This window comes from Helianthus annuus, chromosome 10 (genome assembly GCF_002127325.2).
Source record: "Helianthus annuus cultivar XRQ/B chromosome 10, HanXRQr2.0-SUNRISE, whole genome shotgun sequence".
Taxonomy (NCBI): Eukaryota; Viridiplantae; Streptophyta; class Magnoliopsida; order Asterales; family Asteraceae; genus Helianthus; species Helianthus annuus.
In genome coordinates, this window is record NC_035442.2 from 133,203,023 (window position 1) to 133,218,295 (window position 15,273).

A 15,273-nucleotide genomic window follows, 5' to 3' on the forward strand; every position below is an offset into this window, starting at 1 on the left:
CATAAACCCGTGCGTGATGTGTGGTTGAACTTGGTGGATATGCTTATTAGATGGTGATTTGGCACAATATTATTGGATGGTGGGTTGAAATGGGTAGTAGATTTAACTAGATGGCTGCCCCCTTCGTTTAGGGTTGATTTGGGTTAAATTTGGTTAAAATGAGGTGGCATTATCTTATTGGTTGGGTTAGTTGTTGGAAATTTAGATATTATGAATGGATATTAATTTAGTGAAATTATAATTTAATGAAATTATAATTATTTACTAGACTATTCATATGAAACATAAACTCTTGAGAAGAGTTTTTATGTCAATTTATTAGTGTTTATTAGAGTTCATGTCTCTAATAAATCTCTAATCAAGTACTAGACTTTTCATATGTAACATAAACTCTTAAATAGAGTTTTTATGTCAATTTATTAGTGTTCATATGTAACATAAACTCTTAAGTAGAGTTTTTATGTCAATTTATTAGTGTTTATTAGAGTTTATGTCTCTAATAAATCTCTAATTAAGTACTAGACTTTTCATATGTAACATAAACTCTTAAGTAGAGTTTTTATGTCAACTTATTAGTTTTTATTAGAGTTTATGTCTCTAATAAATCTCTAATTAAGTGTGACTTGTCTCTACCCATGTCTTTTGTATTAATAGTAGGCTATGTGTCTAACTTGATGAGTTTAAAGAGATAAACTACAAGAGTAAGAATACAAGAAGGAGACATAAAGATATGCATGAAGAGTCCTTGAAGAAGAAGTACTTGATGACCCATATGTTGGGAACATATAGAGATAAGTTTCTCTACATGATTCAACTACATTTCTATTCTTAATTTCCAAAAGGTCTAACACTATGTTTTTATCCGGTGTAACCTCGGGCGCGTGGCCTTCTCCGGCAGTACAAACTGCTTTGGCAGTTGTACCCTGGGAGACAGACGCGTCGTCTTTAGTAGAGACGCGAAATCTGTTTTAAGGGAAGCGTGTTGAACACGTGCCTCAGCCACAACCGTCAACATTTGTTTGTTATTTTTGTAGGAAATTATTGTACAAGAAGACGTGGTTCAAGACCTCGTTGAAGCCTACACAATGGACTGAAAACGCAACGAACCATACAAGTAGACGCGGTTAAAGATCAAGTTGAAGACTTTATCTTTTGAAGATATTGGTTTGAATCAATTGTTTTATAAAATATGTTGTAGTTCATATTTATTTTCGTTTGAATTTGTACACGGTTCATGTACTACAATTTCCCAAATGTTTAAAGAGAGTATCTTTATTTTTTTTATTAGTTTTATTAATAAAATTGTGACCCATTTCCTACATTAATGGGTTCCAACTTCCAAGATGGTTCCGTGAAGGGAAGATGGGAAACAACAAGATTACAAGAAGAAGCTCTTGGTTTTTGCTGCGTACAAGATTTAGTAAGAAACATAGATGTACTTTGTGTATCTAATCATTCCGGGCTTTGATACTTCAAATGATATTTTCTTAAAACTATCAATGTTATTAGAAACCAAGATTCGAACATGCACCCTTACACATACGAATTAGGTTATATTTTACATCTTAATTTTACCCAGAATTTTGTGGGCATTTGGCGGGTAGTTTCGCTGCTAATGCTGCTTCTTTCATTTCAAGAAGTGCATCTTCAAAATATTTTGCTAATATTTCTGGGTGAGGTATGATGTCCTTAGCAACAAGAATTTGCATGTCAGCCTTTCCTGCATAACTCACCATATGCATAGTAATTGCCTGCATAAACAACACACATCATCATGCATAATTACAAATTATTTTTTGTAATTTTTTTTAATTCATTTTAAGGTGTTATCGACCATTACAATAAGCTGAATATCTCAACAAAACAATTTACAATGTTGCATCTACTAATATAGACTTCAGGCTACTTTCAACCATTTAGCACCTGTTTGACTCGTTCCACCTTAGTTAAGCTATATTATTTGAATGTGACCAATTAAAGATAAAAACCGAGGACAAATCAATCCTTAAACGAGTTGAAATTGTCACCTTTAGTCATAGGTATGTAAAGTTTATACATTCTTACATGTGCTAAGCTTGAACTCGTTGCTCTTATGTAGGTAACTGGGATCCCTGCAATCATGATCCTCTCTTTCGGGCCAACAAGATTCGAAATTGTGAAAGTAGTGTTACAAATTATCCTGTAATTAAGCAAGCTAGCAAACTGCAAACCCAAACCGTTAGCGCACCTTTAATGTCATTCATATATTATAAGCTATCAAATTATCTAGCGAAGAAAACTCACCCTTGCTCCTAAGCATTTCATAATAAAGTAGCCAATTTTGTAAGAAAGAAAAGCCTCTAAAGAAAGCTTTTTATTATCAATCATAATCTTGGCTCTCTTTACATACTGAAGAGGATCTGACCCCCTTGCATGGTAGTAAACTGGTAAGAGCATCATACCAAATTTGTTTCCCCACCTTGATCCTGAATTTTTATTCATTAGTTCTGTGGTTTCCTGCTCAAATTATCATTCATCTTAGATCTCATAAGTTGGATTATTAGAAATATAATACATGTGCATAATGTGGGGTGTGTTCAAATCAGAACAAATAAATATGTTGGGAACTACGAAAAACAAATAATAAAGTGGATCTTTTAATGTGATACACAAGACAAATACGTACGCCACATTTACACTCTCCCATTACCTAGATTATCTCCAATGCATTATGCCATTATGTACAAGTGAATGATGTGGTCCTTGCAGTTCGTAACATATTGTTGAATATGAAAAGAATGCATCCCTATATGTGTGTGTTTGTGTATATATATACACACACGTATCATTATTTTTACCTTAGTTAAATAATTTATAGACTCTAATAATTTTCTAGATTTCATTATCTCTTTGTATACAGAGATCTATGAGTTATAAACCACAAAAAATATATACATATTCAACATCAATATTGTATTCTGTTGATATGGTGAGTAATTTTAACTGATAGAGAATGGGAAGTAACCTGCAGTCCTGATGATTTTCTGAGATTAACCATGGCTGCACCAGTGATTTGAAGCCCTTCTCGAAGAGCTGAAGAGATAGTAAACTTAAATCTTGTTGGCAATTGCAAATATAAAGTTTTGAAAAAAAAGAGACTAAAATAGAGGGAGTTTATTTACGTTTTGTTGAATGATTTTCCAAATATCTTGATAGCCCAGATGATATTACACCAAAAAGGATGTCGTTGATCGTCTAGTTAATTCGTCAGAAAAAAAAAAAGAAAAAACAATTACAATCGTTAATCAATATTGTAAAAGAAATATGACCCTATAAAAATAAAAATAAGAAGAAAACTAAAATATTGAAAGAATTATGATTTATATTTCTATATTTATCTCAGTAATAAAATGAATTGGTACAATTTGTTTCTAGTGTTTAACTAGAACATGTTAGGTACAATATATTAAAAAGACGAGTGCCACTCAAATGTTTGTAGCAACAATACGCGTATAAAGAGATACATACACGCATATGCATATACAAACAAACATTATGAATTCTATTCATGTTTGTCAATAGATTCTAAAGATGAGTGATATTGAATGTTACTAAAGTATGGTATGGTGGTCAATTCATTTGTCTTGTGAATTATAATAATGGCCAAAAGTGAGTAAATAAAGTTTCACAAAAATGAGGGGAAATGTCGAAATGGGAAATTTGTGTAAAAAGAGGAAAGAGACCAAAATGGCATTTTGATTTACAATGAGGGACCATTGAGTGGATTAAGAAAGCATACAACAAACGTACATGGTGGGTGCATCTGGGGATCAAAGTTTTCAAGTTGAATTACTCTCCTATTGTATAATATACGTAAGGCACAAATCTTCATGTATGAAGTATGAACTCTTTTTACTACAAAGAGGATCAACATGAAAGTTATAATCCCTACACATCCTTAAAGTACAAGGGTTTATTAGTTATTAGTATAAAGTTAGTTATGTGGCGGTTAAAAGGTAGTTATATGGCGGTTACAAAATTCAGGGACCGAAGGTGTAAAACTGAAAGATTATAACCGCTTCACTAAAGGAAAAGACATGTCTCCTTAGAGACATACCTGTTCGATTTTGGCAGCCATACACAAAGGAGGAGATGCGACTTTTGGTTTATGGACACACCTCTTCAAGATTCATTCTCATCCACATATTCTAAAGACGCACCCGTTCGTGAAGAGACACGTCTATTGGATCGCACCCATTAGAAACTATAAATAGGGTTGTAGATTTCAATTGTAATTCCATTCATGTATTCAAATTCTCAGTTTATATATTCAAGTTATTCAATTGTCTAGAGATCAAGATCCATTTTGGGGCCAACAATTGGTATCAGAGCATCAGGCTCTAGGCGTGGGAATCGTAAGGCATCGCAGGGAATTCGCGATCAGGTTTCAATTTTCGTTTTCAGAATTTTTTGATTTCGGTTCTAGGGTAATCGGTTGAACCGAAGGGTTGGTTAGGAATCTAGGGTTTGTTTGATTCCGGGGTTTAGTGCGAATTAGATTATTTGGTTGTTTGATTGTTACACGATTCGGGTAATCGTGGGTTTGTGAGATCTATTGAAACCAAGAAAGTAAAAGTTTAGTAGAAGTGAAGATTGTTCGGCAGGAAGACATATCAGGAACATCCGGACAAAATCCAATAATAATACAGAAAGATGGAAACTCTCTTTCCCAGTTTCAGTGTCCAATTCTGAAACCAACAAACTATACGGTTTGGGCTATTCGTATCAAGACGATCCTTGAAGCGAATGGTTTGTGGGAAACGATCGAACCGGCAGAAAATGCAACGGTAGACACTAAGAAAGATAAGTCTGCAATTGCATATTTGTTTCAAGCAATACCAGAAGATGTTGTATTGCAAGTTGCAAGTTGTAAGACTGCAAAGGAAATTTGGGATAATCTAAAGATTAGACACGTTGGTGTTGATCGGGTACAAAAGGCGCGTATACACACGCTATTATCAGAATTTGAATTGTTGCAAATGAAGGATGACGACACTATTGATTCGTTTACCGCAAAGATTAATAGTATCGTTACCCGGGCAACTGAAGTAGGAACGACATTGAGTCAACCGACTCTAGTACGCAAACTCCTAAATGACGTACCGGATAAGTTTACTCAAATCGTTGCCTCCATGGAACAATACTCCGATCTAGAAACTATGACGCTAGAAGAAGCGGTCGGAAGATTAAAAACGTATGAAGAAAGGTTAAAGTTGAAGGAAAAGGAAAGCCCCGTGAACAATCTAGAAGAACTCCTGTATGCGGGTCATGGACAACATGTTGGAAATCATGGACGAGGGAGATTCCGTCCGTCACGAGGCCGAGGGAGAGGAAATTATCAACATAGGGGTGAAGGGCACACCTCTTACGAGTCGGAAGGAACCGACAAACCACAAAGTGATGATAGCAAGCAAGAGACACCGACTATGAGAGATAAGTCGAAAATCACTTGCTACAGATGTGAGAAACTTGGGCACTATGCCTATGAATGCCCAACCAAGAAAACCAAAGAAAGTGAGACACTATTGGTCGAAATAGAAGAAGATGATGATGAACCGGCACTTCTGATGTGCCTAGACGCTGAAGAGAAATAGAAACGTGAAACTTGGTCGTGTGATACGATCAAGGGGAAGAACCGTGTGATGCGGAGGAAGATAACCTGTGAAAGGTACAACAAAACAATCCAGTGAGTGGATCAGGAAAAAGCGAAGAATCCGTGAGGGAAGCAATCAATAATGAAGAACTCGTTGTGAGAGACAACCGTGAAGAAGATAAATCAAGGAGAAGACGCGCGTATCCTGTGACTGGGTCAGAAGAAGGATTGTTGTGTGATACAACCGCAAGAAAAATCTAAGTGAGTTAGATTATCCAAAATCTATGCGAGATGGATGCAAGTCATGTGATATGATAGTGGGAAAGTTAATCAAGACCGGGTGGAGTTCGTGTTGAGACAACTACACAAGAAAAGGTTCGTGTGATACAAATCAAGTACGGTCAAGACAAGTGTGAAAAAAATATCTGTGTGAAGCAAGTTCGTTTGAAGCGAGTTCAAGTAAAACAAGGTTCGTGAGGAGCAAGGTTGGTGAATAAGAAGATCCGTGTGAAACGTCGGATACCGAGGAGTTTTAAGAAAAATGGAATTGATCAAAGTTCAAGATCTACAACTCAAGGATGTTCGTGATTAGGGGGTGAATGAAAGTTATAATCCCTACACATCCTTAAAGTACAAGGGTTTATTAGTTATTAGTATAAAGTTAGTTATGTGGCGGTTAAAAGGTAGTTATATGGCAGTTACAAAATTCAGGGACTGAAGGTGTAAAACTGAAAGATTATAACCGCTTCACTAAAGGAAAAGACATGTCTCCTTAGAGACATACCTGTTCGATTTTGGCAGCCATACACAAAGGAGGAGATGCGACTTTTGGTTTATGGACACACCTCTTCAAGATTCATTCTCATCCACATATTCTAAAGACGCACCCGTTCGTGAAGAGACACGTCTATTGGATCGCACCCATTAGAAACTATAAATAGGGTTGTAGATTTTAATTGTAATTCCATTCATGTATTCAAATTCTCAGTTTATACATTCAAGTTATTCAATTGTCTAGAGATCAAGATCCATTTTGGGGCCAACACAACAATGGTGGGTGCTAGTGGCGGACCCAGAAATTTTTTGTTGAGGGTGCAGATGAGGTGTTCAACCATATTTTTAAGGGGTGCGGTCGGGTTTTTTGCCTAAAATATACACTAATTTTTTTTCAAGGGGTGCAGCCGCCCACCCTGGCTAAAGGCTAGGTCCGCCCATGGTGGGTGCGTTCACAATTACAAACTGCCAACTCAGCATGTCATATCAGATTTCAAATTAACATCTAAAAATCTTTATTTTTCCTCCAACAACAAACAACTACAAACCACCACCCAAGCATCCTAACAATCTGTAATATATAATCCGGACGAGTCCGCCCACAAGGACCTTGCCTGACCCAACGGTGCACTCCAATGATGGTGATGGTTTGTGGCTTGGGTCCGAAAACTCGGACATGTGCCACATCCTTCAATTAGAGGCGCTTTAATGGTCTCACACACATCTTTAGATGTTAGGAGGCAAAAATAATTTACTATAAATACCTCCCCACTTTTCATTATCTGCTTATGCTTACGTGCGTGCACACACATATGTACATATATTCACACACGTCATATATTATTTGTTTTAAGTTAGAATTAAGTGGCAAAAAATATGGAAATACATTTTGCGGATGTGTATTTTCTACTATATGGAGTGTTTACATTGATCGAAGGGTTAGCAAATTTTATTAGAAAAAAAAAACAGGCTAGTCAAGTACGTAACTTTAGATATATTTAGTTACTAGATCCATAAGGACGGAATCATCCTAATAAATATGAACTTTCAAAAGATGCTTTACCCAACTTGAGGCGTGCAAATAAAATATAAACATTAGTATAGTATGAAGTGTGAATTTTATTTGTGCATCTACTTATCTAAATCAATATTGTGAATAAAAGTTAGTTTTCAAAAAAAAAAAAAAAAAAAACTTACCTAATCAATAATATACATGAGACAATTTATTGTTTTGACAGGTATTTAAATTAAAGCATGCTTATGTTTGGTTATAACATTAATGTCATCGATCGAGCATACATGTCTTTTTTGTAGCTACTTGGTACGTTGGTCCACCTTGAATAAGACGGAAGAGACCATTGACCGGGTAAAAAGTAATGAAATAAATGAATCCTGAATTTGACAACTTTCACCTCTTATTTTTTAACAAAAAATTTGGACCACTTTAGTATCGAATCGAACCCAGAATCTAATGATCCTTAAGACTTATCCCAGCACAAGATGTAACTAGGCTATAATACCATCTCTTATTAATATTCAGATAAGAATTGATATGGACCCTTGTGAAATATGTTTGGTACGTGTAAGGTTGAAATCACAACACATAATAGGTTTCCCCATTTAAGACGTGAATTTTAGACCCCGGGTGTCTCGAATTCATAATTTTACACACATTAGATGACTCTTATGTATGGGTGGTTTTTTCTTATCATAAACGGTGATACAAGCAAATAAAAGGTTTTTAGAATTAAATATCATTTGTTGCAGTTGTTTCACAACATCTATTATGCGAATAGTTTTGTGCAATATTCTGAAGTAAGGAGGTGAGAGCACGGTGTCGCATTGTAGTTACATGTATTTTTGACAAGTAGCGAAAGAGAATGGGGTTAATACTCATTTTATGAGGGTGAGTCTTCTTGTCTTTTAGACCACTCCCACCATAAATTAGGTTGCCACTTGTCAAGTTAATATTAGTTTCATTAAAATAAATAAAATGAAAAAAGAAAATAGAAGTTGCAACCGGGTCGTTCAAACGACCTAGGTCATGACCCAATTTTCCAAATTTTGCTTAATTCTTTTGCCACTTGTCTAACTTTGGTTGGTCCATATTTTTTATTTCTTTTTTCATTTATCATCTAAACTACTTCTTCCCCTAGTTAATAAATTACTCAAATAACTTGTCTTATTTAAACTTAAAAATAAAACTAAATGCACTGTATTTCTTAATTTTTTTTTTTTTTGTGAACATGCCGGTATAAATTTTATTGAAAACAGAGTTCGTTTAAAAAAATGTTTATTTAATATAAATATGATCTAAATACATTTTATAAATATAAATAATTTAAATACACTTTATTTTTATTCTTAAAATAAATACCTTTTAAAATTTTGAAATAAAAATAATTACTGTTAATATTATTATTTTTAATACAATAAAATATCATAATATATACATTTATTTTATTAAAACTTAGGTTTGGTTAGGTTGTGAATGTGTGTTAAAAAATTAAGTTGGGTTGGGTTGTGTAGGTGGAAGAGAGAGAAATTAGTTTTATATTAAAGGTTGGGTTGTGTTGGGTTGTGAATGAGGCTAGTTTTAATGACTTGAAAACTACATTATCTGTATATTGTGACATTATTAACTTAAATGTTACTAGGTAATGACAATTAAATCCATGACACCATTGTAAATGGTTGTTTGTCTAGCCCTTGTGAATGGCTTACCAACTATATCATACGAAGAGAGAAGTGATCATGGGACTAGTGGCCAAATGTTTTCCCCAAATCTTACTTTATCATCACGATGAAAAAACTCCAATCTAAGCATCATATATTTATAATAATTTGTTTATTTTTAATATTATATAACATGTTGATGTTCATGTGTTCTCTCCTTCCAAGTTGAGAATGTCTATACTTGTTTACGCCTTTATATTAGCGACCGATGTTAACAATATAGTATAATATTGGTAGCCTACAACGCTTTTCTCATATAGAAATCTCGATGGAGAAGACCGAAAATGATCATTTAATAGCAGTTATAACTTGTTATATAGGCTAATACAAACACCTAGTAAGTTGCTTACTTCATGTCTTTAACCTTTAAGTCACTTTCTCTCAGGAAAACATGTAAAGTCAGGATGTTTGATGGTAAGCAATTTGTTCAATATCAAATGTTGTCAATTTCTGCTAATAAAGTTTGCCTATGATGGAAAAAGATGCTATGTGATCATATCCCTCGAGATAACGTATTTTTTAGAATTAATTATTGGAGACATGCTATCTTAATTTAACTTAATTTTTTATAATAATTATATTAAATAAATATATGATCACTTTACGTTAAAACTATCTGATGGGTTATTATTATTATCATCATCATCTCAATTCAAATAGACAAATTCATTCATAATTATGTTTTTGTTTCTGGTGTATAATATGTTATGGTTAAAATTAAAGTTTCATACATTGTTTTGATTGATTAACTAGTTATTGCTATTTTAACACAATAACTTATAGAACCATTTAAGATGCAAAACTAAGAGATATAGACAGTAGATAAACATGAAAAGAATATATAACACCAGATATGGACATGCAATTTATAAGATGAAAATAGACATGTGGTTCTTGAGCTAGATATATAACAACAAAAGTAGATAGGTGGTTCTAGAGTCAGATATATAACTACATGGATCTAACTACTAGATAACTTAATGAAACAACGCATAATATGGATAATCATACAACAACCCATAATTATTAATAGGTGACGTATGCTTTATTTGTTCCTACACTTGATCACATCCTTTAAAGCTTCAAATTAAAACCAGATGCAAATAAGCAATGTCTAAAAGACCAAAACTAAACTAATCATATATAAATCTCATTAATAGCAAAGATAAGATAGGATTTAAGAGAGGTAAAATGTAGACAACCTTCCCTCTATCCCATAGGAACAGAGAGGCTGCTTCCGGTAAGACCCCCGGCTCGATAGTAGTTTTGTATCAAGCCTTGAACATGAGGCACATAACACTCAGCAATCGAGACAAAGGCCGATTTGTACATGTACCCCTTGTTTTTTTGGCTATCAACGCCACCACATGATACATTGCATGATTAGTCGTCCGTAGCTTTTAACGTTATTTTCACAAGATTAGTAAAATAACGTTAAAATTAGTGTAATTTCACTTTTACCCCTTGAGAGTTCACACATATACACATATTATACGCGTAAACCGAAACCAAAACCAAAACTAAGTGAAAAACAACAAAAGTTAAAACTGACCGCATTGACGACAGCACTCTTAACCGTTTTCATATCATCAAGGCTAAACTTAGCAGTCGCCAGTTTCCTCGGCCACAGCTCCACCCCTGCTCCGCCTCTCACCACCGTCTCCTTATCCCGAACCCACAAACACGTCATACAAAACTCCACCATATAAACCAACGTCAACCACATCATTTTCAACCATCCACATATTCCAGCACCCTCTCTACTGTTCCTCACAGCCGACGAAGTCGTTTCGACTGTCGGTACCTTCTCACCATCACTAACTCTCCTACACGTCGTCAACAACAACGATAGAAGCGAAACGCCATCACCGAGCGCGTGATGGAACCGTATCACCACACACTTGTGTGCATCTAAAACATGCATCTCCCATAACGGCTTGTCCGTGCTCAACGGACAAGACACGGTTAAATTCGCTAGGTAGTCGTTGACTGCCACTTCATCGTCATCATCGCTGTTGTCGTCGTTGACAGGGTCAGGGACGAAGATGATGTGGCGGTCGAGTTCTATGTCTACTCTTTTCCACCGTTCACGACCGTGTTTGTCCGTGACCAACAGGCTGGTGAACCTAGGATGTTTTACAATGAGAGAATTGGATACTACTGAATGTACGGTTTCTAGACCAACTGATTGGTCGATTCCGAGGACACAGTTGATGACTAGTTCGGTGGCTGGTTGTACGAACAACCGGCCAGCGGGTGTTAAGGGTTCGTTTGACTCCATACCCATTTTTTGGGAGGGTTGCATAGCAGTTGCTGTCCTGTTTTATAAAAAATAATGTTAGGTACACAGTATTTAATGATAGGGGTAAGCAAAACTCAATTCTAAGTGGTGCAACTCATCATAAGTTCCAAGTTATGTTTGTTTAGCTTTCTAGTCGTATTCTTCAATTCTTGTAGAATCTTTTAATATCAATTATTGGCTGGTTTAATTATTTTCTGAAAAGGAAGTTACTGAAAATAGCGTTAAGTTTATCTTTATATCTTTTTAGTCATAACAATTTATTTTTTTAAATGGTCACTTTCATTACTAAACTAGCAAGGCGCTAGAACCGTACAAAACGAAAGACAATTACAGAGTTACAAAGGCGAACACTACCAAGACTTCCAAGCAAGTGAATTACTAGACAAACTGTTTTTAATCCACAAGTAGTTCAGCGCCTTTATGTCTCTAAGCAACTTTGATTTCACCACCTCTGTCGATGAAAAAACAGTGTTCCGCTATCTATAGCACCCAACAAGCCGTAAGAAGAATGCCTTGCAAAACAGTCTTCTTTCGCTGATCAATGTTGCTAAAATCGTAACATATTAACATCCATGAAATTATTTTGGGTTTCACAGTTGTATTATTAGAAATGTTGTTGAAATATACAAGATTGATCAGTACTTCAAAAGAATTAAAAAAAAAAATCAAACAAATTACATCATAAAATTAAACATTGTTTTTATCCTTTTTCAAATTTGACCCCCGTCCATTTGATATAGTATACTTTAGATAGTTGAGGATATAAGACCCCCGTCCATTTGATATAGTTTACTTTAGATAGTTGAGGATATAAGATAATGCTTCTATCAAAGGATATTGAAAGGGTATATTATATAGTTTACTTTAGATAGTTGAGGATATAAGAAAATGCTTCTATCAAGGATATTGAAAGGGTATATTTAATAAGATTACGTATTAATCATATCGGGTCTCGATTATGGTTTAGTGGTGCACAAAAAACCCAAACCCGAAAATAAAACCTGGAATCGGGTATTATAAAATCCGGGCTTTTTATACCCGAACCCGACCCTACCCATAGGGTAGGGGTTGGGTATGCATTTCTGTTATAAAACCCGAACCCGGAACCGGTTTTTTTATACCCGTTTTCAACCCGGGTTTTACGAGTACCCGGTTTCAACCCGGAACCGGGTTTTTTCAATACCCGGTCCGGGTTTCCCAATACCCTGTTCAGGTTTTTTGGTTTTTTTTTTTTTGTGTTTTTTCGAGTTTTGTACCTTGGTAACGGCTATATAGCCGTTAGAAAGTGTATTATGATCATTGTTCGGTTTACATTGTATCTCTATACCCTATAAAAGGGGTTTTTTTATGACGAACAATAAACGAAGACGATCAAGTTATTCGAAGCTATCTATGTTCATCATCTTATTCGATCCGGTTCAATGATTATTTAGGTGTCATGTATTTCTATGTTTTATAAAATAAAAAGGTTTTGTATTTTATATTTCTATGATTTATCCAAAAAAAATTAATACCCGAGGCATACCCAAACCAAACCGAACCCAACCCGATCCATACCCGACCCTACCCGAACCCGAAAATTGGGTATTATAATACCCGGGTATTAGAAAACCCGACCCGAACCCTACCCGAACCCGGGTATATAGGGTATACATTTTTATATAAAACCCGGACCCGGACCCCACCCGAGTATTGTAAATACCCGATTTTGTAGAACCCGATCGTACCCGAACCCGGTTCCATACCCGGAACCGGGTATTCAGAAAACCCGATTTGTGCACCACTATTAGGGTTGTAAACGAATAGTTATCATAAAGGTTTAATGGTGTTTGGGCTTGTAAATGGGATGGGCTAGGCCATGAGCAAGTTCACAATGGGCTTTGCTAGTTCGAAACCCATATAGTATATAAACAATGTGATAGGTTCATTCGTAGGTTAGTAGCCTTACTTAGTCCTTGCACTAGAAGTTTTGCTTTAAAAACTAATAGAACGTGTTCAAGGTTAAAGTGATTCTTGTGTTCATCTTATAATTCCTTAATCACTGCATGTTTGAATTCCGCACAAACACGTATTTCGTTGATATCATTGAAAGATATACAAATTTTGAGACTTAGAATTGTAATTAGAGCATGTAAAGTTGTTCAAGGCTCATTCAATATCAACGATTCAAGACAAAAAGGTATTGTTTACAGTTTTGAGATTTGTTGTTACTAATATATTTGTTTTGGTGAAGAACATATTTGATTGGTGTTTGATAGTTCTTGATAAATTAATATCGACCTGTCGAATATCTTAGACCATACGGTGTGGGAGGGCATGAAAAATGAGCGTCAAACGTCATGTGTTAACCAAATCAGCATTATGGCGTGGAGAAAAAAGCATGGGGTGGAAGGGAAAAAAAATTAAATAACATCAACCAATCAAAACATACTTAAACTACACCCACCAATCAAAAGTCTTTAACTCACACACACATTTGCCCCCACGCCGGTGGAAATCCTCAAGCCCCACCCTCAACGCCGCCGGCCTTCCAGGCCCACACCCAGTGGCGGATCCAGGATTTTTTTCCTATGGGTTCACTTTTTTTCGGAAGTCAAATTTTTCACAACTAAAAGTTAGAGTTTTCGGGTCGGGTCAGGTCGGGGGAACATACTAAACGTCCGTTCCAGTAGCCCTAAAATTCATGTTTTAATAAAACTAAATAACAAATTTTAAATTCATATTCATATAAAACAAGTATTCAAATATGATATTCAAGTATTCACTAAAAAGGGGGAAGGCCGAAGTAATTGAAAAGTTACCTAAAATCGTGATTACACATTTACACTCCTCCGTTCTCTACGATGCTCGCACCGGCGATGAAGTTTTATGGCATTCCGACTTGCAAATGGGGCAGTGAATAGCGTTGTTTCCTCTCACAAAATAATCTGCATCACACTTAACGAATTAGGGGATTATTTTGTGTTTAATGAAGAGACTTATTATACCTCAAATTGCATTCCCTTCCTAAACCATGAACGGTTCCTGTAAGGCTGTAAGTCAATATATGTATAGTCATAATAAACGTGGATGACCACCAATTGCTTTAAGAAGTTGATTGATGCCATCAGGCATGATTTATGTGGATCATTGTTATCCCATGTTGATCAATTTGGCATATGGTGTGCTTAAAACAAGATTCAAAATCAAAATTCTCCATTGCACAATGTCTTTTACATTTCCATAAGTTATATTTCAAAATTCTATATCATCTAATAAAGAATCTCAATTTAATTCACAATTCTAATAGGCATTAGCATTTAGCAAACCATAGAAATTAAAAGTTTACCTAATTCACAAATCACAATCCAATTAGCAAATTAAGAAATTAGAAACTAATTAATAAAAAAATTTCAATGTAATTCACAATTCCATTAAGAAATTAGCATGTATATATAACAAACACAGATGGTTAAGTGATTAACCGAACAAATTAAATGATGAAAATCGTATAAACCTTACCTTAATCGTTGATGTCTGATGATAATACTGAAGGTTGTCGGCGGAGCCGCCGCCGCGGCGGAGGAGGAAAGGACGGCCGACAATCGGCAATCGGCGGAGGTGGGTGGAGGCGCCTATGGTTCACTGTTCTCCATTCACTTCAATACAGGGGCTGTGCTCAGTGCTCATGTTCAATACTTCTTCTCTGAGGCGATCGGCGTTGTTTTGTTAAAACCCTAAATGGGTTATACATTAAAGGAAAAAAAAGAGAAATAAAAAAAAACGGAACAAAAAGCTTCAGGGATGCCTTAAACGGGATTCGAACCTGGGTATGTCAGGGAGATTAAGG

General features: G+C 35.4%; 1 protein-coding gene across 2 annotated transcripts; it reads right to left on the reverse strand.

Moving 5' to 3' along the window:
- Positions 1-1,463: 1,463 nt before the first annotated feature.
- LOC110885651 (O-acyltransferase WSD1) lies at positions 1,464-15,038 on the reverse strand. 2 transcript variants are annotated; one of them, XM_035978902.1, is made up of 8 exons: positions 14,946-15,038; positions 14,246-14,371; positions 10,695-11,460; positions 3,162-3,234; positions 3,005-3,072; positions 2,284-2,496; positions 2,065-2,202; positions 1,464-1,751 (listed from the first exon to the last, which is right to left on the reverse strand). In XM_035978902.1, exons 2-8 carry the CDS (start codon positions 14,263-14,265, stop codon positions 1,572-1,574), a joined length of 1,458 nt encoding a protein of 485 aa, XP_035834795.1. In that variant the 5' UTR covers positions 14,266-14,371; positions 14,946-15,038; the 3' UTR covers positions 1,464-1,571. The 2 variants fall into 2 exon arrangements, with proteins under 2 accessions (XP_035834795.1, XP_021989044.2); XM_022133352.2 differs by lacking the exon at positions 14,946-15,038 and having other exon boundaries at positions 14,246-14,408.
- Between the last annotated feature and the right edge of the window lie 235 nt (positions 15,039-15,273).

Coding starts and splice junctions, on each gene's coding strand:
- LOC110885651 (XM_035978902.1), bottom strand. CDS start 14,265: ATGTGTAATCACGATTTTAG. Junction 2,497..3,004: donor GAAAATCATCAGGACTGCAG/GTTACTTCCCAT, acceptor TAATTTGAGCAG/GAAACCACAGAACTAATGAA. Junction 2,203..2,283: donor TGAAATGCTTAGGAGCAAGG/GTGAGTTTTCTT, acceptor TTGGGTTTGCAG/TTTGCTAGCTTGCTTAATTA.